At 41.6% G+C, this 24,941-nt stretch overlaps 1 protein-coding gene across 2 annotated transcripts; it reads right to left on the bottom strand.

Moving 5' to 3' along the window:
• Positions 1-2,000: 2,000 nt before the first annotated feature.
• Ccdc174 (coiled-coil domain containing 174) lies at positions 2,001-24,469 on the bottom strand. 2 transcript variants are annotated; one of them, XM_052174340.1, is made up of 11 exons: positions 24,324-24,469; positions 21,819-21,923; positions 20,824-20,924; positions 17,063-17,121; positions 14,082-14,259; positions 11,485-11,580; positions 10,050-10,192; positions 8,402-8,496; positions 6,296-6,425; positions 3,617-3,766; positions 2,001-2,630 (listed from the first exon to the last, which is right to left on the bottom strand). In XM_052174340.1, the coding sequence occupies exons 1-11, from the start codon at positions 24,363-24,365 to the stop codon at positions 2,335-2,337; spliced, it is 1,395 nt and encodes a 464-aa protein (XP_052030300.1). In that variant the 5' UTR covers positions 24,366-24,469; the 3' UTR covers positions 2,001-2,334. The 2 variants fall into 2 exon arrangements, with proteins under 2 accessions (XP_052030300.1, XP_052030301.1); XM_052174341.1 differs by having other exon boundaries at positions 3,617-3,763.
• Between the last annotated feature and the right edge of the window lie 472 nt (positions 24,470-24,941).

The following is a 24,941-nucleotide window of genomic DNA, read 5'->3' as shown; positions in this document are numbered from 1 at the left end:
ATGTAGTAAAGAGGAGACTATAAAGAAACTTAGTCTTCAAAACCCCAGAGAAAAATGACAGGTACTAGTTGAGTAACTGTGCCTCATGGCTTCTGCTCACCAAAGGGCTATGGTGGCCAGGTCCTCCCATGTCTACTGGCTCCATTCAAGGCCCACTGCTGCCTGGCTGTCGCTCCTGCCTTCTCTTATTCCACCACCTTAATACTCTGCCTTGCAAATGCACTTTCTTTCCAGTAATCAAACTGTTTTCCTTTTATTCTGCTTGCAGCTTGCTATGTAGTCCAGACTGGCCTTGAACCGAGATCCACCAGCCTCTGCTCCCAAGGTGTGCACCATGTCTGACTCTTTTCTGCTTTTGCTTATGGTTATGACATGTCTGGTAATTCTATTTCTTTCTCCTTCTGTTTCCTTTCTGTTGGCTGAGTTTATAGTTTCAGCCCTTATCTTTGGTCCTCCAACTTTTTTCTGGCTATTCTGGGTCACTAGCATTTCCATATGAATTTTAGGATACATTTGTCATTTCTGGAAAAAAAGTAAGAGTAGCTAGATTAGTTGAGTTTTGATGTATAATAAAAGATGTATTTGTCTGATGAGACTAAAAGGACTGCATTATGTCTAGCTTCTGCTTTTGTTGTAGAGCTCAGAGGTAATTTTGGGCTTTGTCTAAACTTTGTTAATACTGGGGCAAAAAGACTGGCAGAAGATATTAGAAAAAGCATAAGTTTGGAAATTAGACATAAGTCTTGTTCCAATACAAGTACCGCATGCCCATCAGCCAGGTGTGGACCTGCTCCATATTCCACTAGATCATCACAGGAAGAATGAGGCATTTCCACTCATAATGTGAACAGAGACAAAGCCATCAAGGAAACCCCAAAGAGGTGGGTCTTCCTTTGCTACACTGTTCCCAAAGGCTTGGTGGTCAACTCCTGACTGCCTGTTTGCAGTTGCATGCCTGAATGCCTTGAACATCCCTACTTAGTGACGTCCTTTAGATCCCTGTGCACCAAACATCCCTGTTCAATAAGGATATAGCAAGGACCTACCTGCTCAGCACTATGGGGACCCACTCTGAGAGTCAAGAAGACTTAAGTATGGGGATCAACCAGGAGCCACAGAGGCAGGAGAACAAGTCAAAGCACTAACTGGTAAAACTAAGGAGTACCGGTTTCTAAACAGCTCAGCAGCCTTGGGAATGCCCAAATAATTCAGCCCAACTCCAGATAGCTGCAGAAGACAGAGATACAGGTAACTGAGTAACAGGGTACAGATCAACTATCAACTTCTACCTCTGACTGTAGGAGCTCTTCCCTGACATAGCTTCAGATGGAACTGCTTAGTGAGTGTTCCACCAGCTTCCTTTTCCACTTTGCCCTCTATAATAGGACCTCATTTGCCTGTTGGGCAGGTAAAAACTCCTCCTGATTTGTTCCATCACCTGTTTGGGAAGTTGAATCTGTGGAGTAGACACCTGCATGCTAGCACTTCTGAAAGGAAAAGAATGGCACCCTAGGGCTGGAGAGATGGCTCAGTGCTGTTAAGAGCACTGATTGCTTTTCCAGAAGTCCTGAGTTCAATTCCCAGCAACCACATGGTGGCTCACAACCATCTGTAATGGGACCTGGTGCCCTCTTCTGGTGTGTCTGAAGACAGCAACAGTGTGCTCCTAAGTAAATCTTAAAAAAATAAAAATAATAAAAATGGAGCCCTAAAAGCGAAGTCATGAAGGGTGTGTTTGTAAAGAAGGGTTACAAGCGCCTCAGAGGGGTGTAGAGAGATGAATCAGTGGTTAAGAGCACTGGTTACTCTTGTAGAGGACCAAAGTTCAGTTCCTAGCACCCACATAGCAGCTTACAGTTGTACATAATTCTAGTCCCATAGTATCCAACACCTTCTTCTGACCTCCTTGGGCACCAGCACACACATGGTACACATATATACAAGAAGGCAAAATGTTCACATACATGAAATAATCTAAAAACGAAACAAGTTCCTCAGTATCAGATTTCTCAGATTAGTATTTATAGTTCACACACCCGGACACCCAAGTTACAACTGGGTCAGCATGGAGGAGAGGAGATATTCCTCTTATACCAAGCGATAAAAAAAAGGAACAACCGAGTGAGTTCCAGGACAGCCAGGACTATACAGAGAAACCCTGTCTCGAAAAAACCAAATCCAAAAAAAACCAAAAAAAAAAAAAAAAAAAAAAAGGAACAACCGAATAGTCAATGAGCTCTCACTCCTCCCTGCCAACTAGCTGCCCTCAAGCCTGAGCATCCGTGGGAAATTCAGACTTCTATGACACAAATGTAACCAGCATGCTTTACGAGGTCATGTGACTTGTTTATAATAAGATATCATATCATCTAGTGTTTGGAAAGTGACTGTGGGTGCTTGTGGTGAGCTTTCCGAGGCAGGAGTGGATGTGTGTGAAGAGCTGGGTTCCTGGCTCTGGCCAGAGCAATGTCCCAAGTCACTTGGTGCTGATCCTGGTCTGCTCCATGGCTGGCTACTCAAAGGACCAGTTCTCTTTTGACCCACAAAGTAATTTGAAGGTGGAGCAAACTCAGGATCTCGCTCAGCCCGGAGTTCTGACTGCTTCTTCGACCAGAATCCAAAGGAAAAGTCTATGAAAAAAAGAAAGTATTATTAAAAACAGTTATGAACCAATCAAATTTTTGAATATTTTTCAGTTCTTATATGCATTTTAAAAGCCACCACAGATTTTCCAAGAACAAGGATAGCAACAAGAAACCCAGCTAAGAAATGGAGTAGCCTTATGACAGGAAAGATTAGATGGGGCTCGGCGGAGAGGCTGACAGGCTCTGGACGACCGCTGCCGAAGGGCACTACAACTACAGAAAAATGAAGCAGTCAAGTATTTGCTAGCATTGAGTAGGTGTTTCACAGCAAAGCAGTCCCTCATTTGTTGTGCTCTGGAGACACAGAAGGGGCTCATCCAATATCAACAGTAGCTCTTTACATTTCTCAACTCCAACAGCAGGAGCTAACGTTCCACTGAAGTGTCTTTGAAAGAGGCATAAAGCACAGTCAGCTGTAGCAAAGACTGTGGTGGGCGCCTTGGTAAACGTAGAGAGGGATGCACAAGTACAGGGGAAGCTCAGATAAACTTTGAACCGAACACAGAGGATTGCTAAAGACAGAATTCCTCAGACACCAGCCTCCCTCAGACCTTGAAAGCAGTTCCTGAAGAGTAGCATTCTAAGCTGAAAAAACACACCTAGAAGTATGGATCTAAACTTCCATGTGCTTTTTAGAAAACTATTCTATGGACAAGATACCTTTGTAGCTGCTGGTCTTTTGTGATCATGTTTTGCCATTCTCCTGTCCAGGAGATAACTACTGTCCAGCATGGAGAAGAAACAAGTTCAGAGACCTGGAGACTTAGGCCTCAGGTGCACTAAGTCACTGTGGGGCTGAAGGTGGAGCCCAGCCACAGAGCTCTTGCCTAGCGTGTGTAAGGCCCTAGATTCCATCTCTGCTCCATAGAAAATTGAGAATAAAATCTCACCAGAATCGCACTTTTACTTACAACAAAAGGCACCCTTCACAAGGGCCTTTCTAGAAGCTGGCACATGAAAGTCCCGCCTACCTTTCCCCCGGTCCCACTCCCGGATGTGTGGCACCCCAGGCTTGGTGTCCTTCCTCTCCTGGATGATGACCTCCACCTTGCTGTTCTGGGCCACAGGAGGCGGGGCAGGTACAGGCTTTGGTTCTGAGGGCTCAGTAACAACTCCATCTGCTTTTGTAAGGAAACAAGAGCTTATTACCATGGGTTAAAAACTTAACATCTTAATTTTGAAGTAGAACTAATCACTGGTGCTAACAGGAGCAAAAAGCATGCCTCACTTAGACAGCAGTAAGTGGTTTGGTGATATTTGTTTGTCTGTGAGTGGGTAGGAATGACAGAGCACATGTAGAGATCAGAGGACACCCTGGTACAGCTGAGCGCCCTTTACGTGGGTTCCGGGGATCACATTCAGAAAATCAGGTTTGCATTCTTGAGCTATCTTGACAATCATTCAGCAAGCAGACTGCCTAAGTTCTTAAACAATTCTAACAATCTTATTGTTATTTTATCAACAAGAAAAATTCAGCTGATCAATGGTAAACATGTATAAAATATCAAGAGAAGATTCAATACTCAAGTTGAAGTTGAATAGATGTCAATCCGTGTGCTCCTAAGGACCAACTGAGGACCCTAAATCCTCAAATTATCCAACTAAAATATCAAGGAGAACAGCCGGAATGCTGAACAGGTGAAACCACCTGTCTCATTTTGGCCCTATTTTTAAAATCTTAATGAAAATTGATTTTCAAAGGGCTGGAGAGATGGTTCAGTGGTTAAGAGCACTGACTACTCTTCCAGAGGTCCCGAATTCAATTCCCAGCAACCACATGGTGGCTTACAACCATCTGTAGTGGGATCTGACACTCTCTTCTGGTGTGTCTGAAAACAGCTATAATTGTACTCATATACATAAAATAAATAAGTCTTTTTAAAAATTGATTTTCAAAAAAATGTGGGAAACTTTCAATTCACATCTTCTAGGACAGATGTTCAAGAGGCAGAAAAAAAAAAAAAAACAAAAAAAAACCAGACACCATGCAGAACTCAACATGAGACAGCCTTTATCTGAAACTGAACACAGACTTTTCAATTCCTAAGCTTTTCTGGTGTCTTGTCAGTGTCACACGAGGCCTTGCTCAGAGGCTAGAAAACGAAGAGAAGATTCTAGCCAGTCCTAAACTGATTCTCTTGTTGCTGGTAGAATGTCCTCAAGTCCAATCTCACGTCCCTGGAGAAGCCACTTCCCAGCTTCACACATAGAGCCTGTGAGCCTGAGCTATGGCCAGTGCTATGCAAACACTGGGCTACAACTTCCCACTCACATCCTGAAAAGGAAAGCTGGATTCTCTTCCTCTCCCCTGCTTCCCTGACCTGGTCCTGGGCTGGATCAGGAACAGGTGCTAGGGAGCAAACTTGGAGCAACAGAGGAAAGCGACACTAGAGCAGCAGAAACAGCAAGATGAGAGGAAACCGGGGACCAGATGACCTAGATACTCTTGCACTTTTCAATGTTAAAACAGACAGGCAGGCTTGTCTATTGGAGCCATTTAGGGAAGGGCCAAAGTTAGCAGTTTGGCTTCTACTCCATAATGCACAGTAAGCCTGTTTGATCACAGCATTCACAACTGTCTCCCAGGGAAGGTGTGTTCCATCTCGTTTCTAGACCAGTTCTTCGGTTTGAATTTCTGTCTCCAGCTGCTTTACCTAATACCCAACTTGGTAAGTACATTTTACAAAGAAGAGTACATTACAACAAAAAAAGAACTATAAGCAAAAAAGCTGAAGTTGGAACTAGAGAGATGTCTCAGCAATTAAGAGCACTGGTTGCTCTTCCAGAGGACCCAAGGATGGATTCCCAGCACCCTCATGGTGGTTAACAAGCTTCTGTGACTTGAGTTCTTTGGGAGCTTATGTCTTCTTCTACCCTCTGCAGACACAGGACACCGACATAGAACAAAGACACACATGCAGGCAAAACACCGATATATATATTTAGATAGAATTTTAAACATTTTAAGAGCTGAGTTGAAAAGACTAGGAAAAAAGGGTTTTAAATATTTTTGCCATAAAAATGATAAATGTGAGGCAGACCTTGATTTAGATCACCTAATATATGCAGTTACCAAAACATCACATGGCACCCCCAAAAATGTAGTTTCTATGTTTTTTTGTGTATATATTCTAAAATTTAAATCTAAAAATTTTATGTCTCATATATGTACACAGCTAAACTTTTCTTTTAAGTCAGCGTATAAAAAGCAACTCAATGTATTATTTGTTAATATCCTGGTCTATTGTCTAAAAACATGAGAATGTCATTCTGAAACACTCCAGCTATAAAGACTGCTCCTGAACCGTGCGTGAGATCGCTCAGTGGGTAACAGTGCCTGCTGAACAAGCCTGATGCCTGAATCTGAGCCCGGGAGATCACAGAGAAAGCAGAAAGCACACCACTGAAAACTTCCTCTAACCTCCACACCTGTGCAATGGCATATGCATACCTACACTCACTCACACACCACATACAATAAGAAATAAATAGAAATATCTAAGAGTAATCGAAACTGCTCCTGGTAGGACTTCCAGGGCACATGCTGTTCAGAGGTAAAGCTAAGTCGCTGATTGCAGCTCTATCTAAGAGTGAGGCACCACAGACGTAGCCTGCCTCCCTCTGAAGGAGAAACCCAAGCCGTGCTATACCTCTTTCTTCTTCAGTCCCATCCTCCTTTGATTTTTTCATCTTTTTTTGTCGAAGCTTCGCAAGTCTTGCTTCTAACATAGCTTTTCGCTTTTCCTTTATGTTTTCTCGTTTTATTCTCTGATCTGTTGTCTAGATAGAACAAAAAGTTAGAAAATTATTTACCTGAAGTCAAATTCATAATATTTGTTTAAAAAGATGAAATAATTCTCTATTTTAAAAAAAGTGCTAATTCATGCCTTTAATCCCAGAATTGGGGAGGCAGAGTCAGGTGGATCTCTGTGAGTTTGGAGCCAGCCTGGTTTACAGAGTGAGTTCCAGGACAGCCAAGGAAATACAAAGAAATCCTGTCTCAAAAAACAAAAACAAAAACAAAAAACAAAAATAGGGGGAAAAAGTGCTAATTCATTTTCATATCACCTCTAAGCAGCTGTCCCAAAGACCCTGAAAATGGTGCCCTACAAAGCAGAGGATCACGGCTCTCTGATGCTTTAGGAAGCTAAATGAGAACTCACAGAGCACTGTAGAAGCCGCCACACAGAAGAAAGCTACCCAGTTCTCTTCTACACATAGAATGTGTAACATTTCCTTAAACAACCCTTAAACCACCCTTGAAACAACCTATTTCCTAACCTAGGTCATCAAAATCACCATGTTTGAAACTAGATTTAAAACAACAAGGTTGGAGGCTAGAGAGATTGATTAAGAATACTTGCTGCTCTTGCAGAAAACCCAGATTCAGTTTTCTAAAATCTACATAGTGGCTTAAAACCATCCATAATTCCAGTTCCAAGGAATCCAATGTTCTCTCTGGTCTCTGCAGGAACTACACATGCATATAGTACACATACAGAGATGCAGGCAGAACTTATACAAAAAAATAGTACTAATGGTAATAATAAAACAGCAGGTCTAGTAATGGCTCAGTGGGTAAAGATGCTTGCTGCAATGATGTAAGCCTAGCAACCTGTGTTCAGTCAATCCTGGAATCAACATAGAAATGGAAAGAGAGATCAACTCCATAAAGTTGTCCTCTGACCACCACACATGCCATGCACGACACACATGCCCACACATACACATTATACATACATATGCTACCAATAAAAACAAAATGTAGCAATGCACAGACTACTGCCAAAACATTTATAATTTTAGAGTTTGAAAATCCATAATAATTTGATAATTATCTTTATGAAATTAACAATGACATTCTGAATATCAATTTTCATTTTACTTTACTACATTTTTTATTCTTCTCTTAGACAATACATCCCAACTGCAGTTTCTCCACCTTCTGCTTCTTCCATCCCTGTCCCCCACCTTCTCTCTCCTATCGATTAACTCCTCCTCCATTCCCCTTCAGAACAGAGCAGGCCTCCAAGGGATATGAACCAAACATGGCATAATAAGTTACAGTAAGACTAGGCACAAACCCCCTTATTAGAGCTGGGTGAAGGCAACCCAGTGGGAGGAAAAGGGTCCCAAAAGCAGGCCAAAGAATAAGAGATACCCCCACTCCCACCAAGCTAACAACCATTGTTTGTATGTATGTATGTATGTATGTATGTATGTATGTATGTATGTATATATGCAGAGGACCTAGCACAGACCCAAGAAGGCTCCGTGACTCCACTCAGTCTCTGTGAACCTCGATGAGCCCGATGAGCCCTGATTAGGTTGATCTGGGGGCTGTGTGCTCCTTGTATCCTTGACCCCTCTTCTATGGAGATCCCCAAGCTCCAAAGGGAGGTATTCGATGGAAATCTTCAATTTGGGCGCTCTCTCCACCCAAGGCTTGGCTATGTATCTCTGGACTTACTACATTTTAAAAAGCATGGCCTATCAATTAAAAAAATTATTCGTCCAAGAAGAATGGAGGAGTGGCCCCTGGTTCTGGAAAGACTCAGTGCAGCAGTATAGGGGAATACCACAACAGGGAAGTGGGAAGGAGTAGATGGGGGAACAGGGGGAGGAAAGAGGGCTTATGGGACTTTCGGGGAGTGGGGAGCCAGAAAAGGGGAAATCATTTGAAATGTAAATAAAGAATATATTGAATAAAAAAAATTATTCAAATCCATAGCAACAACTCAAACTTTAACTTGTACCTGTTCACGAAGCATCTCTAAAGTTTTCATTTGCTTGTTTCTCAACTCTTTGTCTCGGGCAAAGGCGAAATACCCAACACCAAGTTGCCGGGCCTCTGAAACAACCACAAGTATCAAAAGATTAGATTTCTATAATTAGCAAATCACACATACAATACGTTCCCAAACAAACCAAAAGAGACACAGTGATATTTGCACACATTTAAACAAAAACCACAAAAGTTAAACTGTCTAATTATTTAGTAAGTGACAGACATATAAATAGGCTCCTTGGCCTGGCTGTCTCCTCTCCTCTCTGGGAACAAATGCTTGGGCTAATAAACCTTCTGTTAGGAAGAGGTCCCCATAGTGTAAATATACCACATTTTCTATATCCATTCCTCCATTGAGGGACATTTGGGTTCTTTTCAGCTTCTGGCAATTATAAATAGGGCTGCTATGAACATAGTGGAGCATATATCCTTATTACATGCTGGGGTATCCTCTGGGTATATGCCCAGGAGTGGTATAGCAGGGTCCTCCAATAGTATCATGCCCAGTTTTTTAAGGAACCCCCAGACTGATTTCCAGAATGGTTGTACCAGCTCTGCAACCCCACGAGTAGTGTTCCCTTTTCTCCACATCCTCGCCAACACCTGTTTTCTCCTGAGTTTTTGATCTTAGTCATTCTGACTGGTGTGAGGTGAAATCTCAGGGTTGTTTTGATTTGCATTTCCCTGATGACTAAGGATGTTGAACATTTCTTTAGGTGCTTCTCAGCCATTCGATATTCCTCAGGTGAAAATTCTTTGTTTAGCTCTGTACCCCATTTTTTAATAGGGTTATTTGGCTCTCTGGAGTCTACCTTCTTGAGTTCTTTGTATATCTTGGATATAAGCCCTCTGTGGGATGTAGGGTTGATAAAGATCTTTTCCCAATTTGTTGATTGCCATTTTGTCCTTTTGACAATGTCCTTTGCCTTACAGAAACTTAGTAATTTTGTGAGGTCCCATTTGTCAATTCTTGATCTTAGAGCATAAGCTTTTGGTATTCTGTTCAGGAAAATTTTCCCTGTGCCCAGGTGCTCAAGGCTCTCAGCTATTAAAAACAATGAATTCATGAAATTCAAAGCAAGTGGGTGGAACTGGAGAATGCCATCCTGAGTGAGGTGACCCAATCACAAAAGAACATACATGGTGTGCACTCACTGATAAGTGGGTATTAACCCACAAGCTCGGAATACCCAAGAAACAATTCACATATCAAATGATGCCCAAGAAGAAGGAAGGAGAGGCCCTTGGTCCTGGAAAGGCTCAGTGCAACAGTATGGGGTAATACCAGGACAGGGAAGTGGGAGGGGGTGGATTAGGGAATAGGGGGGTGGGGGAAGAGGGCTTATGGGACTTTTGGAGAGGGGGGATCCAGGAAAGGGGAAATCATTTGAAATGTAAATAAAGAATATATCGAATAAAAAAATATAATAAAATAAAAAATGAAGAGGTCCCCAAGTTTCTTAGGCTGTGGACAGATGATGCTTTCACCCACCAAAGTACAGTATGATCACAGAGTGCTGGCTGCTCTGTCAGCATGTGGCTTTCTGCCTGCCACTGTCTAGCATTTTAAAAAATGATTTTAAAAGCTGCAGACAAACAAACAACCCCAACAGTACCATTTTCCCGAATGTCTTCATAATGGATGGGCCCCATTGGCCTTTTCAAGGCCTCCCTTTCTTCTTCCTCCCATTGCTGGCGCTGAAGTTCTTTCCTCATGTCTTCAGATAACAGCGTTTTTTCATTAGCAGGACTAACAAAACTGGTAGAGGGACGGAAAAGCCTATGTTCAGGTGAGCACCATGAGACAGCAACACTTAAGTAGCACCATTTGGAAAGACAACAGCTTCTATAGAGGTTTCTGTCTAGGAAGTCAATACAACTGTTTTAATATTTTTTTAATATTCATTTATATAGTGTGTGTGTGTGTGTATGTATGTATGTACATAAGCATGTATGCCATGTATGCACACATGCACATATGCCACAGCATGCATGTAGAAGTCAGAAGACTGCTTTCAACTCCTAGGAACCTATTTTCCCTTCTACCATGTGGGTTCCCAGGTTTGAACTCAGGTCATTAAGCTAAGCAGCAAGTACTTTAACCTGATGAGCCATCTTGCTGACCTTATTGTATCATTTTTAAATCAATTTCCAGACTTACACTTGAGCATGATGGGATCTTGCCTCAGTGTTCAAGAAAAGTGACTTTCCTTTCTACCCTTGTCCTGGCTGACATATGGGAGGTAGCCTAGCCAGGAAGGATGAACCACTCAAGCTTCTCTGAATGGCCTCTTGTCTGAAGACATGGACACATTACTACAGTGCCTCCACTGTCCCGGCAGATGGCCATGGTTTGTGCTGTGGCCCCTATGTGCTTACTCCAGGCCTACCCACAGGTTGCCTCAGCCTTGAAGGGCTCACACAGCTGGAACTTCTCTAACACTGTCATATAAGGCTGACTACTGGGAATTTTAATCACTAAGATACTTTCAAACATTTATTTCTTTGGTCACAATAGAAATGTCATGAGGCCTTTGCTTCAATATACAAAGACATATGAATATGAATAAAAGCAATTGAACCTTCTCAAACCTTCTGTCCACAAAGGCTGATTTGTTAGCTAGGTTTAGGCTCATTCTGTATTTGCAGCCTAGATCAGACATCCTTCCAAGTCAACAGTCAACTTATCCCTTTCAACAGTTGCAATGCCATGACCAGAATAGAGTGCCTGCCTGAAAAGCTGAGTCAGAAGAATCACTTAAACCTAGTTCAAGCCCAGCCTAGGGAATAAGGTGACTAATTCTCCATAGTCCCTGAAAAAAAAAATGAGTTTCAGAAAAAGAAAATCAATAAGTAAAGTATAACGACATTCAGGCTGTTCCCTAAGCATAGGAGGTTATTAAGTGTCTGGATATGTTAACCACTACAGGCTTCAGTGTATAATCTTACTATTAATGATCTTACTATAGCAACAAATAGTCATTCAGCAGCCTCTCCCAGAAGATAATACCCATAGCTGTGTTCCTAACAAAGGCCACATATTAAACTTACAGTCTCCCCTGAAGATTTTTATCCATCTCCAATAGACCTGGTAAATCCTTTCTCATGCAGCGCCGGGATCGTCCCAAAGAGTCCACGTAATCCACCCTGAAAGTTAGACATTGGAAAGACAGTTTGTACCATGGGCAGATCCCCATGTCAGGGAGGTGGCACCGTCATTGCAGACCCTGTTACCAGAACCTTGAAGCTAAGGGCCCACTACAGCAGAAGAATACAACTTACTGAGCAGCTGACACTCAATAAGCTTCTTGTGCCCTCTTCTAAATCTCAGTTTTAGAAACTGTATGAAGGAATTGATCATGTTTCTGATTTCAAAGACAAATTACCAAGACAGAAATGGTGACATGCAAGAACTCTCTTAATTTGCACGTGCACTTTTGCCACTAGACTATGTACTCCAGATTTTCATTCTCCCTCCCCAGTGCACTCAGATCTTACTCTCCATTACTGTTCTGCTTCTGACACATTCTCTCCAGCAAGCTTAAGAGGTTTTTAAATATAAGTCATGGTATCTTTTTGATCCACTTTGAGTAGGAGGAAGACAAACAATATACACCTTTCTTTATCTTTCCCCCAAGATACACAGTAAGGTTAAACAAAACACGGAGACTTCCTAACAGCAAAGTATGGGCAAGTTTTCACAGAAACCATTTCCTTTGCACTATGGTATAACATACTTTTCATATTTGTTACCACAAGCAAAAACTCTCTCAGAGTCTGGAGCAGAGTTTAGGGCACACAGGTAAGGATGTAATAATATAGGTCCTTAACAGGCTGTGCTGCAAGAAAGCAAAGCAGTCAAGGTCCGACTCAGCTGGCTGGGCTGCTGCCTGTCAAGTCTTTCCTCTCAAGTGACGCTGATTTCCTTGTTAGCCTATGCTTTAAAAACCAAATGCCTGGGAATCACTCCTTCAGTCTTATAGCTGATTGTCACAGGAAATCAAACTTACAACTAAAAAAAACAATGTCTTCATTTTCTTTTTTCTTGCTTTCTTTCCTTCTTTTTTTAACTGAATGGGAGAGAAAACCATCTAGCCAGATGGTTTGTGTAATTATTTACAGTATTTTTGCAGAAAGATTTTCCACCACCTGGGTCTAATTACCAAAAGGATTTACAAGTAGTCACAATTCTGAAGTTTAATTCAAAAACAAAAAAGTGTGAGAACTGCTTGGAGTGTATCTTACCGCACCATATGGTGGCATGTGACACCTTCAATTGCCCTCCAAATTCCTCAAATCACTGACAAACTACTTGTAATCATAAAGGCATTAATAAGAAAAGAATTAAAAGACATTAGACCATTCAAAGGATCTGGGATTTCTGCCTTGAAAAGCAATCATAGCTATTCTCCAGAGCAAGCCTCCAAAGCACACAATGCCAGCAAAAGGAATACAGGAGTCAGCAATGGCTCTAGCTCATCAGAACTGCTTACTGAGCAGTCCCAGCCAGCAGGAACCTAGAGCGGCTGGGCAAGAGGAGGAGGAAGGGTGCATGCCAGAAAACACAATTTAGGCAGATTACAAAAACAGGCAAAAGTTTGCCTCAAATGTTTTGCTGGTAATAAGACCCAGAAAGGGTCAACTATAAATAAAAGATAAGATGACCCCACCCCCAAAACTTAGTTCAGATGAGGAAGCAAGTACTTAAGACTAGAAAGGCACAGAGAAGCTGTGTTCTCTGTGATTCCACATAGCATAGAGCCACATGCCTACCCACAATAGTAACATTAGATGTAGGCTATTTACAAGTAGAAAGCATGGACTCCAGTGGACATCTTCAGCAACATGTAGCTGAAGGTTCTCTGACATCCTCAGTGGCAGGGATTTCTCTTTATGTATAAATGCCTGTCTAAAGGGGCTAATTAAAAGGTTAAGAAACATCATCAACAGTCCTGAATAGCTTCTAAAAAATCCCAGAACAAGAATTTGAGAGAGGGCCAGCTCCAGTATGTGGTGAGGAAATCCGTGATGTCTCAGCAATGGCAAGCTCTGCTAATTAAGTGTCTAGGTGGCATGTGAGATGCTGTAATGGGATTTTCACTCTGGTCTGCTTAAGGCTGTCTTCCTCCATCTTTTATGTACATACAGGTAAAATTAGGAAAATGTCAAAAATGAAGTTCTACAAAGTATCTCCCAGAATGGAACACACTTCCTTCCAGGAGGGAATTTAAGAGAAATGCAGTGGATTTTTGGCATTATCAGAAAACAATGTAACTAGAATACAGCTTACTCAAAGGGTACCACTTCCCAGGACCTGGCATCTGAACCAGGACACAAGCAGTAGCATGGTAGTAAGGGAGTGGGACACTGATGGACTGCCCAATGATCCTTGGGCCTGGCACCACACTAGGCACAACAGATAGATGTTCAGTTCTTATCTGCAGTCACTGATGTTACCTCTCTACTGGCCCACCAATTTCTTTATAATCAATACACTAGCTCATCCCTATTTAAAGGGATGGTTCTTGGAAGATAAAAAACCCAGGCAGAATAAGAAAAATTTGCTATGATAACGATCAAACAAAACATTTCTCAAAAAGTCAATGTGAGTCTGAGAGGATCACTCTGATCTGATCCCTATTACCCACCATTCCTCACTGGGGTCTTGCGGAGGAGGTATGTCTTTTTCAGAAAACTCTTCATCATCATCATCTCTCTCTTCTTCAATTCGGGAATCTCTAGTGGCACCAAGCACCTCCATTTCCTTTCGCTTGTCTATGATCTTCTGTGTGAAATCCACAAGGTACATGTCCTCCACTTCCTCATCTAGGGCACAAAAATCAATTTACAGATTCTCGAAATTAAAAAAGAAAACCATGGCTGGAACTGAGAAGAAACTGAGAAGGGCCCCATTGTCTGACTGTTCGCCAGTCAATGCCTGCACCTGGGACAATTTATAGACACAGCCACCAAGCACCTGACAGGAAGCTCTAAATAAGCCATCTATAACACCAACCATTATACTCCCAAAAGCCTTGAGGTTCCAGCTGTGTCATAACACACTGTGTAAGCAATAAGTTCATGTAAGACAACATACCCATTCAGTTTTGAGCATCTCACAGCTGACCACATACAAGAGACACAGAACAGCATTTCTCCCAATCAAGACAGTAGACCTTTCTTGCTGTGGTATAAGAGGCCTTTCTAAACATACGAGTTGCATCATTTAGCTCTTACATTGATGGAAAGAAGTGCTTGAAAAGTTCTAACTGGGTAAACAATGTGCTCTTAAGCTGAGGCATGGTATGCACACCTTTAATCACAGCACTTAGGAGGCAGTTGCAGATAAGTCTGTTTGAGGTCAGCCTGAAGTACAGAGTGAACTCCAGGCCTTCCAGGGCTACACGGTGAGATCCTGTCTATCTGTCTGCACACACACACACACACACACACACACACACACACACACACACACACACGCACACACGCACACGCACACACACACAACACATGCATATCCTGACTTCTTTTCACAAGTGAACAGTGTCTTCAAGCAAGACCTGAAGTCAGGCTCTTCAGAGATGGATTCAACATGTTTGGTTTTTTTTTTCCTAAGGACAGAGGCAGCTAGGACAAACACTAGGTTCCCTATCACCAAGTGGTGATGTCACCCCCTTTACAGTCTAACAGTGGAGACAACTGAGGCTCTAAGACTTCACCAGCTTAGATATACAAGGATAGTAATAAGTATCAGGAGATGGGCCTGCTGGATCTAACAAAACCCACTCTCCTCAGACATACTGCTTTTGATTGAGGATTGAGTTACTGTCTTTCCATGTTATTTTTAATTCCATGTAGGGGGGCGGGGGGGGGGGGGGGGGATGCGTGCATGGGAGTGCAGCTGCCCTCTGAAGGCGAAAGAGGACATCAGTTCTCCTACAGCTGGAGTTACAGGCAGTTGTGAGCTGCCAAGAGTGGTGTTGGGAACCAAACTCCAGTCCTCTGTCAGCACAGCAAGTGCTCTTAACTTTTAAGCCATCTCTCCAGTCTCTGGGTTTCAGTAGTAACAATAAAAGTTTGAATCAAAAGAGAAAAAAAAAAGAATAAAACAAAAAAGTTTTCAAAGCCACAAAAAGGAAGAGGTGTGTTCTTTGAGAGCTGAGGTACAGATACACACAGCAGTGAGACATCCTGGAGATGAACTCCTTGCTCCTCTTCTGGAGGTCAGCACTTTCACCACAGTTCCCAACTTTGGTAATGACTGACTTTTCCATGCTGGACTCCCTGAAGTGCAGAAAAGCCATGCTATCTTAGAAGGGGGAAATGATGGCCCTCACACAACCACTGGTATCTTGTTTGCATGACAGTGTAGAACTGCTGAGCTCACCCTTCCCCTGTTAATATCAGCTTTTACCTCTCCCCTACAGGATCCTTTTCGCCAGCTTACTAGGTCAAAGAATTTCCTTCTAGAAATTTCCTGGATGCATACTTGCTTTCCCTGCCTCCTGCCAATGGTGTGTGCACTGGCCCAGAAAGTCTCTTATACTGTTGTCCAACTATGAATACTGACTTCCATTTCAGAGGGCTATGGCAAAAGGGAATTGTATTGCAAATGTTTAAACCAATTACAAGCACATCATACAACTACTAATAGAATATGCTGTGAAGTCGAAATTACTTAGGGTATGGGAAAATGTTAGCATAATAAAGGAAAAAGACAAGGAAAGAGGAGAAATAGAGAAAGCAAAGTTAAATAAACTAAAAGAAAAAGAAGAGGAACAGACTAGACTACTTTGGAGAGAGAAAAAAAGAGCAAGGAATTATCAAAAAGAAAAAGAAAAGAAAGATTTCCTAACTGAATAAATGTAGGAAGAGAACTAAAATTAAAAATGTAAGAGATGAGTGAGAGGTAAAGTACTTGCTCCCCAATCATGAAGACCTGAGTTCAAATCCCTGTAACCTACAAAAAGCCTGGTTTGCAGCACATCTGTAATCCCAGTCCTCCTATGGCAGCAAGATAGGAGGTGAACAGACCCTCCACATTCTGTCTCACACAAGGCAGAGGTTGAGGCCCAACACAAACTCCACTTCCATGCTGTAGCATTAACATGCCTGTACTCACACACACAATAACATACATACAGCTATACACATCCGACATACAACAAAAAGATAAATGCAATAGAGGAAAGCACTGCAAAACACGAAGTTTAAAAAAAAAAAAGCACATCATAGATATAAAACTGAAAATAGACAAAAGGAAAGAAAAATGGGCGCATAACTCCAAGGGCCTAGATGGGACCAGAGTTCTGCAAACCTTCCCTTTCCCACATGCACGGCTGCTGCTGCATGCGAGGCTGCTCTAGTTAACCTGTCTCCTTGTGCTATGCTCTCCTCTACCACAAGATGAGATCTGCTGTGATGGCTGCAGACCTGCCTCCCTATACTGCCCTGCACCCAGGGCTCCTGACAAGCTGCCGGTACCCAAGACGTCACCAAATTATTACTGCAGGTTTTCTTGTTTTGACTTGATTTTTAAAATTTCTCCTTCTTAGAATCATTCAAACAAGTAATACTAAAGAGCTGTATAAATTGGAGACAATAAAGAAATATAAACTGTTTTGTTTACCTAGAAAATCTCCTTTAGTCATCTTTTCATATAATCTGGCCTTTTCTTCCAATTTTTCCCTAGGAGAAAAACAGACAAGTATTAAAAATGGTCTTACAACTGTCCTTTCTGCCCCCAAACTATCAGTTTGACAGCAGCCACCTCCCCTGAGGCCTGCCATGCAAGGATGGGCACAGCACGTGCTGACTGCCCTGTCCTGAAGAGACCTTCAGACCCACCGCATCTATTTCACAGTGAAAGCAGGCATGTGCCTAAGAACCCGAAGCCATTCTTGGGACAGAATAACTGCTCTGTAAGCATCTGACAGTAAATAAATGGATGCAATGAGTTAAGGCTCCAACAATTTAGCTGCTAAATTCAATTTAAGTTACATGCCAAAAGAAAGATGTATCTAAACATAACATTTTTCTATTAAAAATTTTTGAAAAGGATTACAAGATTGAAGGTAACCCCTTTGCCATAGTGTTTTTAGACTAGGGTCCTGGTCACTCGTGGCTTATTACACTTCTTTATACCAAGTTGTAGTTCTTAATAAGCATTAACAACATCTATTCCAAAAAGCACAAACAACACTTAAGCCACAAACTAATATAAAACAAGCTACAACCCCAGTGTTTCAATATACCAGCCTCTCTGCTCACATAATTTTGGTGGCATTTATCATGTGGTGACAGATGAAAAAGGCCACCATAATTGCCTAAAAAGAGAAGCCCCAAAAAGGCCATCTGTATCAAGAGCTCATTAATCACAATGGCAAATCTAACTCTTAATGACACAAAGAGACTCAAAGTCCCTGGGTCACATGATTACCGCAAGTTATTTAAACTTTCTATTTCAGTTTCAATAGCCTGACAGAACACATTCTTTTTATTGCTTCTATGAGTAGTCACAAAAATTAACTGAATAACATAAAGTAATATGATTTTCTCATCTTTATGAACATCTAGATCTTCCCCCTACTCTACCTCCTCCCTCCTTCCCTTCCCCCTTCCCCACCTTGTATATGTGTTCGCTCCTTTGGGAGTCCATGTATGAGTCTGCACATATTGATCTCAGGTGTCCTACCTTAGGAGTAAGCCACCCTGTTTTTGAGACAGTGTCTCTTAGAGACCTGGAGCTCCCCAAAGACACTAAGCTGACTGGTCAGTAAGTCCCAGGCATCTGCCTATCTGCTTCCCAGCAGTGCAATAACAATCTAAACCACCATGGCTGACTTTTCTATGAGGATTTTGGGCTCTAACTCAGGTCCTCATGCTTGTGCAGCAAGTACTTCACCACATGAGCCATTTCCCCAATCCAATGAAGCTGCCGAGTTCTTATCAAGCACAAAAGCAGATGGCTATCAAGGCAGATGTTACAACTTGGAATTCTCCAAGTACAGGAAACTACTGCCACTTTACAAACGAATGTTAGCTAATAAACAGAGGAAACCCACTAATAACTCAGCAGTAGCAAGACTTCCCAACAATACAAAACCACACATGCAAATGTTTTAGTGACCAGGATACTTAGTCACCTAGTGACCCACCCCAGGTTACTATTAACCACACAGGAGAAAGGGCATCTTCACAGTGGAGAACTCTAACCATGTGATCAAACTCATCATTATCAATGACTCAAACTGACAATTATAAGCCTCTGGATAAGATTTACTGGGTAAGACACAGAAACTATGCTGTATTCTTAAATAAAAATTTTAATGTAACTCTATTTAGACACAGGACATAGCAAAAAAAAAAAAATGTCCTGGACACTTTAAAATGTCGGCAGAGTAACTGACAACAAAAGGCAAAAGAACTGGAGAGATCTGAGAATTACAAGCATAAATGGAATACAATATTTGAATCCTGATTTTTCCCCCTAAATTTTTAGGATATGATTTCTCTGTATAAGAGCCCTAGCTGTCCTGGAACTCACTTTGTGAATCCTGAATGTTTACAAAACCTATTTATAATTGCTGGGACAACTGGCAAAATCTGAAATAAGAGCCACACAGTAGTAGTAAATATTGTGTAGGGTAATGTTCTTATTCAGATAGATATATACTGAAATATTCACAGGTAAATTATCATGACACTTAAAAGTCTTCCTCTACAGGTGTCAGGAAAAACAGAAAAGCAAATATGACAATATGCTAATTAGGGAATTTAGAAGACAGGTATTAGAATGTTTCTTTTACCCTTCTTTTAATTGTATTCTTGGTTTGGGAGGGAAAGTTTGGGGTCTCTAAATACTAATGTCTTATCACCTATCCTAGAACACACCACATGGACACTTCTTAAAAAACGTGCTAATAAGTTGAAGCCATGGTATGTCCACTGTGACTCAGTGGACAAGACCATGGTATTCCATTCCCAGAATTGTTAATATAGGTCAGGTGATAGTAGTTCATGCCTTAATGAAAGGCAGAGGCAGAGGCAGAGGGGCAGAGGCAGAGAGGCAGAGGCAGGGGCAGAGGGGCAGAGGGGCAGAGGGGCAGAGGGGCAGAGGGGCAGAGGGGCAGAGGCAGGTAGATCTCTGAGTTCAAGGCCAGCCTGGTCTACAAAGCAAACTCTAGAACAGCCAGGGCTACACAGAGAAAACTTGTCTTGAAAAACCAAGCAACCAACCAACAACAAAAATTGTTGATATAGCTTTTTCATTTTCTCAGCAGCCAGAAACTTGGCAGTCATACAGACTGAGCATGCTTACCAGAAGCAGCCCATAATCTTTTAAAACAGTTTCTTGTACTGACAGAAACTGGTGAGGAGAGGCTCCCTCAGTACTATAAGAACAGTGGTCTAGGCTACGAGATGCTCGGGAAGCCACTGAGGGCACCTTAATAGACAAGAAATGCTTCATTGGTAACACTGCCATCCAACATTGGATCCTGTCTGGTATGGGGACCAGGATGAAGATACAGAGGACCACGGTCATCTGTTAGAACTACAGCCACCACATCGAAAAGTACAATCTATTGAGAAGCACCACAGGAATGTATCTGTACACCTGTCCCCTTTTCAGTGATGTATAGGCACTGTCACTGTGGGAGGGCGTAGGCCCTGAGTAAGACAGTATGCTTTACTATGCTCAAGTTCACCAAGGCTGCCAGCACCAAGAAGCAGTTCCAGAAGTTCTGAGAAGATGCTGGCCAACTCCCAGAACAAATAAAGTTATTTTCCAACTTAAAAAAAAAGTTGATAGATTTAGTGTGTGATAAAAACTCAAAACAGGACCATATTTCATCTTCTAAACTGAATTTTTTCTTTTTGTAAAACAGATTTTTTTCTTTTTGTAAGACAGCAGATAGGTGTAAATTACAGTATTACAGTATTTTTAGAAGACAGTTGATCCTTGTTATCTACAGTTCCTATTTCCAGATTGAACTTACTGGATAGAAACAATATCCCAAAACAATGTTACATTGTTACTAATGTATACTGTGTATCTGTCTATATAGACTTTCTTTCTTGGCATTTCCTAAAAAATACAGAATAACAATTATTTATGTAGCATTTGCATCCTTTTAGGCATAGCAAGGAATCTAGAAAAGACTTTATGATGAATACTTTCATGAACCACACTATTTTATCAATTTTGAGCATCCTTGAGTTTTGATATATGAGGCAGAGGAGGGTCCCAGAATCAACCAAATACCCTTCAGATATCAAAGGACATTTTATTTACACTGTGGAGTAGTGAGCTAAAAGGATGCAGTCAGGATAAGAAACATCTGAATGTCCATTTCTTTGTTTGGTAATTTTCTGTTCAGGAGTAACTACCTTGCTTTGTCTAAAGTCTTCTGCTCCTCAAGCTTCTGTTCAGCATCCTTCTCTGCTCGACCGGAAACACCTGCATTTTGTTTGCTCCAGATACTAGGCTTCTGGAGAACGATTCAAAAGAACAAAATAAAACCACATGGTCACAAAATAAACTGAACTCATGCATCAAAATCACAGAAATCCTTAGATCTCATGAATCATCAGAGAACTAATTCTGACAACTATTTACACCCTGTATCAGACTGCCTGCATATGACAAAGCTGGAGCTGAAAACAAGTCCTAAATCACATAGAATTCCCTTTTGAACATCACTGAGCTGCTTTCTCAATTGACTTTTATCCCTGACTGATTTACTACACCACTCAATATTTCAACGAACATAGGCAGAATGCAACGTAATATAGATTACTACCTATAAAAAAAATTGAAAACGCTTACAATTCTTTCAGACTTTAAGTCTATTTCTAAATTTTACACTTGTTTATCTATGTTTGAATACAGAATGCATGCTAATCTTCCATGAGACTATAAACAATCCACTTACTACAAGCATGTTAAAGACAAATACTGGGACTGGAAAGACAGCTCAGCAGTCTTTTTGGCAGCTTCCTGTTCTTTCAGAGGACCTTAGCTCAGTTCCTAGCCCTACACTGCTTGTCCTACTATCACATAGAACTCTGTCTCCAGGGGATCTAACACCCTTTTCTGGTCTCTGAAGGCATTCACACATAGGTGGCATACACAGGCACGTATGACATATGTATTCACACAAGCATGAATACACACAAGATACATTAGTCAAAAAAATATTTTTAAAAGAGTATTAAATAATCTTACTAATTTTAATATTTAACAAAATTTATGCAAATGTTCAATTACCAGTCAGGGATTTTTTTCATTAACATTTACTTATTTACAGATAACCACTAACATTTTCAAAACTTAAAATATAATACAATTCTCCCGTGTTTGGAATCAGTGGAGATATTTTTACCTTATTAGTTGTCTTTGGTTTTCCAAAAACTCCAGAATCTTTTAGAAGTTTTTCTTGTTTGAATTCTTCTTGTTTTCGGAAGAGCTCGGCCTTAAGATCTACCAACTAGAATAAAATAAGAAAGTAAACAACAATATTTAACTCAGTTCTGGCAAGTGACTGGATTGCTAAACAACAATAATTCTCTAAGGAAGATTTGAGCTTACTGAACATGGACAAGAAACACAATGTTTGGGCTGGAGAGATGGCTCAGTGATTAAGAGCACTCACTCTTCTTCCTAAGGTCCTGAGTTTAATTCCCAGCAATCACACGATGGTTCATAACCATCTATAATGGGATCCAATGCTATTTTCTTGTGTGTCTAAAGACAGTGACAGTGTACTCACATATGTAAAATAAATACGTAAATGGGGCAGTGAGGCAAACACTTGCATCTCGATCTCAGCTGTTAGTCCTGACAGTGACAAGTGATTCTGTGTAATGGCATTTGTAAGTCAGACACTATCGCTGACAGGAAAAAGAAACATGACTGAACTCTAAGACTGAAGAGATGATCAATTGTTAAAGTGCACTTGCAGAAGACTCAGGTTAAGTTCCCAGCACCTACATGATGTCAGCATATGACCATCCATATATTAACTCCAGTTCCAGGGCACCAGGCGCACATGAGTTGCATATACAAAGGGAAAACAGTTATACATAAAATTTAAAATCTTTCAAAAGATTTTTTTCAATGATTTCTTTTTGTTTTGGTTTGGTTTTTGGTTTTTTTTTTTTTTTTTGTTTTGTTTTTGTTTTTTTTTTTTTGAGACAGGGTTTCTCTGTATAGCCCTGGCTGTCCTGGAGCTCACTCTGTAGACCAGGCTGGCCTCGAACTCAGAAATCTGCCTGCCTCTGCCCCCCAGAGTGCTGGGATTACAGGCCTGCGCCACCACTGCCTGGCTTTCTTTTTGGTTTTCAGTGTGCATCTGTTGTTTTGCTTGTGTGTATGTGTGTGTGTGTGTGTGTGTGTGTGTGTGTGTGTGAGAGAGAGAGAGAGAGAGAGAGAGAGAGAGAGAGAGACCTTGGAACTGAAGTTATAGACAGTTTAGAGCCACCATGTGGGTGCTAGAAATAAAGAGCAGCCAGTGCTCTTAACCTATCTCTCCAGCCCCAAAGACCTTTGTTTTTTCCCCAAAATGATTGAATTCAGTGATTTCTATTTGAAAGAAATCCACTCAAAGGCACCATTGGCAGGGATTGTAAAGGCGTTTCGTTCCAGGACCTAATATTCAAAATTCTTAAAAGAAAAGACAGAAGAAAAACTTACCTTTTTTTTTTAAACTTTGTAAATGTTATCAATTACCTAGCTATATGTTTTTCTATTCTACAACTATTTCTGAATCACAAAATGACCAATTCTGAGACTTTGTTTGTATTGTAATTATTAAAAACATTAACCTCTGGACAAGTTAACTTTGGTTCAGTTTGATTTTTCAAGACAGGGTCTTATTGTGTAGCCCTGGCTATCTTGGAACTATGTAACTCAGGCTGGCCTCTGACTTACAGTGGCTCTATCCACTAGTCTCTGCCACTTACATGCTTAAGTTAAGAGCACGTGCAACTACATCCAGATTAATTCAGTTTGTAAGTACTGAATCCAAGCAAACATAATTACTAAGACCATTTTTTATATTAAAAAGAACAAATTCCAAGAAAATATTTGATAAAACATTAGATGTTTTCCTCTTGCATTCCCATAGGAAATTCCAGATTAAGTCAAAGGTTAGGCGATTTGTTCGGGGAACAAATAGAAAAGGCGCCGTTTTACAGTCAATCAAACTGAGTTCTCACACAACAAACCTGTATGTACACTGAGGAAAACGGGATTCACCTTTGGGTGTCAATTTCATTATCCATTAAGAGTGACAATACCACCTACCTACATTCAAAAGCACTTCTGAGGAAAGCACTTGTGAAGCAGGCACACAAAATGTGTACAGCATTTACAAGTTTTCTGCTGAGAGTGGTTTTTAAGTTAGTAAAACTCCTTACATCCTGTCAGACCTCACGGGCCCGGGTCCCACAAAGCACTAACTTGTCTGGGTCCTGCTAGACAGACCCTAGGTACTCTGGGAGACCTGGGAAGACAAATTATATCTCAATGCACGAGAAGGACCTTGGGCTGGAGGAGAACCCAGGAAGGGCTCGCCCCCCAAGTCCCTGCAGACAGAGAGCCGCCTGTGGCGGCAGACCCGCAGGATGCGCCCTGAGCTCCCTGGGAGGATGGCTTCCGGGACCTGCGTGCGGGGCAAGCCTAGTCCAGGTTCCCGGCGGAGCCGAGTTCAGGATCCTGTGAGTAAGGAAGCTGTCGAGGGTCCCCGCGGGGAGAGGGCCAGTCAGGGTCCCTGTCAGATGGGAGAGTGCAGGCCCCTGACCTGCGTGGGGCAACAGTTAGGTCACCGTTCTCGACTGAGAAAGCGGAGGAAACGCGGAGCCCGTAGCTAAGCCAGACCCGAACTCACCGAGGAGGCTGTAACGTCCAAAGGCTTTTTCTTTCGATCCATCGTCCCGCCAAGGCTCCGGTCCCAAGACCCAGCCTCCCTGTGGCTTCAGTCAGACCCTATGAGTCCATCCCGCAGCCGAACAGGAAGTGTCTTTGCTAGCGTCGCTGAGTTTGCGTAATTTTGCGACATAGATTTACGACCTCGGCGCCATCTTGAAAGCGGCAGTATACGGTCCCTAGTCGCTACGTCGCCATTTTGAGAAGGTCAGAGGTGTGCCCTGGGGTTGAAATTGATCGTAATTGGCCATCTTGAAGAGCAGAAAGTGAGGTGAAAGTGACTAGTATTGTCGCCCCCTTGAGACGGAAGGAAGATAGCTTTCTTTGCAATACACACCATATTGAATGGAGAGTTTTAGATGATGGAAAAAAAATAGCACCATCTTAAAGAGTGTTAAGTAAACTCAAGTGTCTCCAACATGAAAACCAAATGAATTTAATAAAACTGGGGGTGGGGTGGGGTATTGTTTGAGAACGGACTATGAGAAACACTCGTTTTATGTTGATTTTCTTTGGTGTTTTTGGTGTTTTGCTTTGTTGATTTTTTGTTTCTTTTTTGTTTCTTTCTTTCTTTCCTTTT

The sequence above is a fragment of the Apodemus sylvaticus genome, chromosome 2, assembly GCF_947179515.1.
Source record: "Apodemus sylvaticus chromosome 2, mApoSyl1.1, whole genome shotgun sequence".
NCBI lineage: Eukaryota > Metazoa > Chordata > Mammalia > Rodentia > Muridae > Apodemus > Apodemus sylvaticus.
The sequence above is the reverse complement of the archived record's forward strand: the minus strand, read 5'-3'. Positions and strand labels throughout refer to the sequence as shown.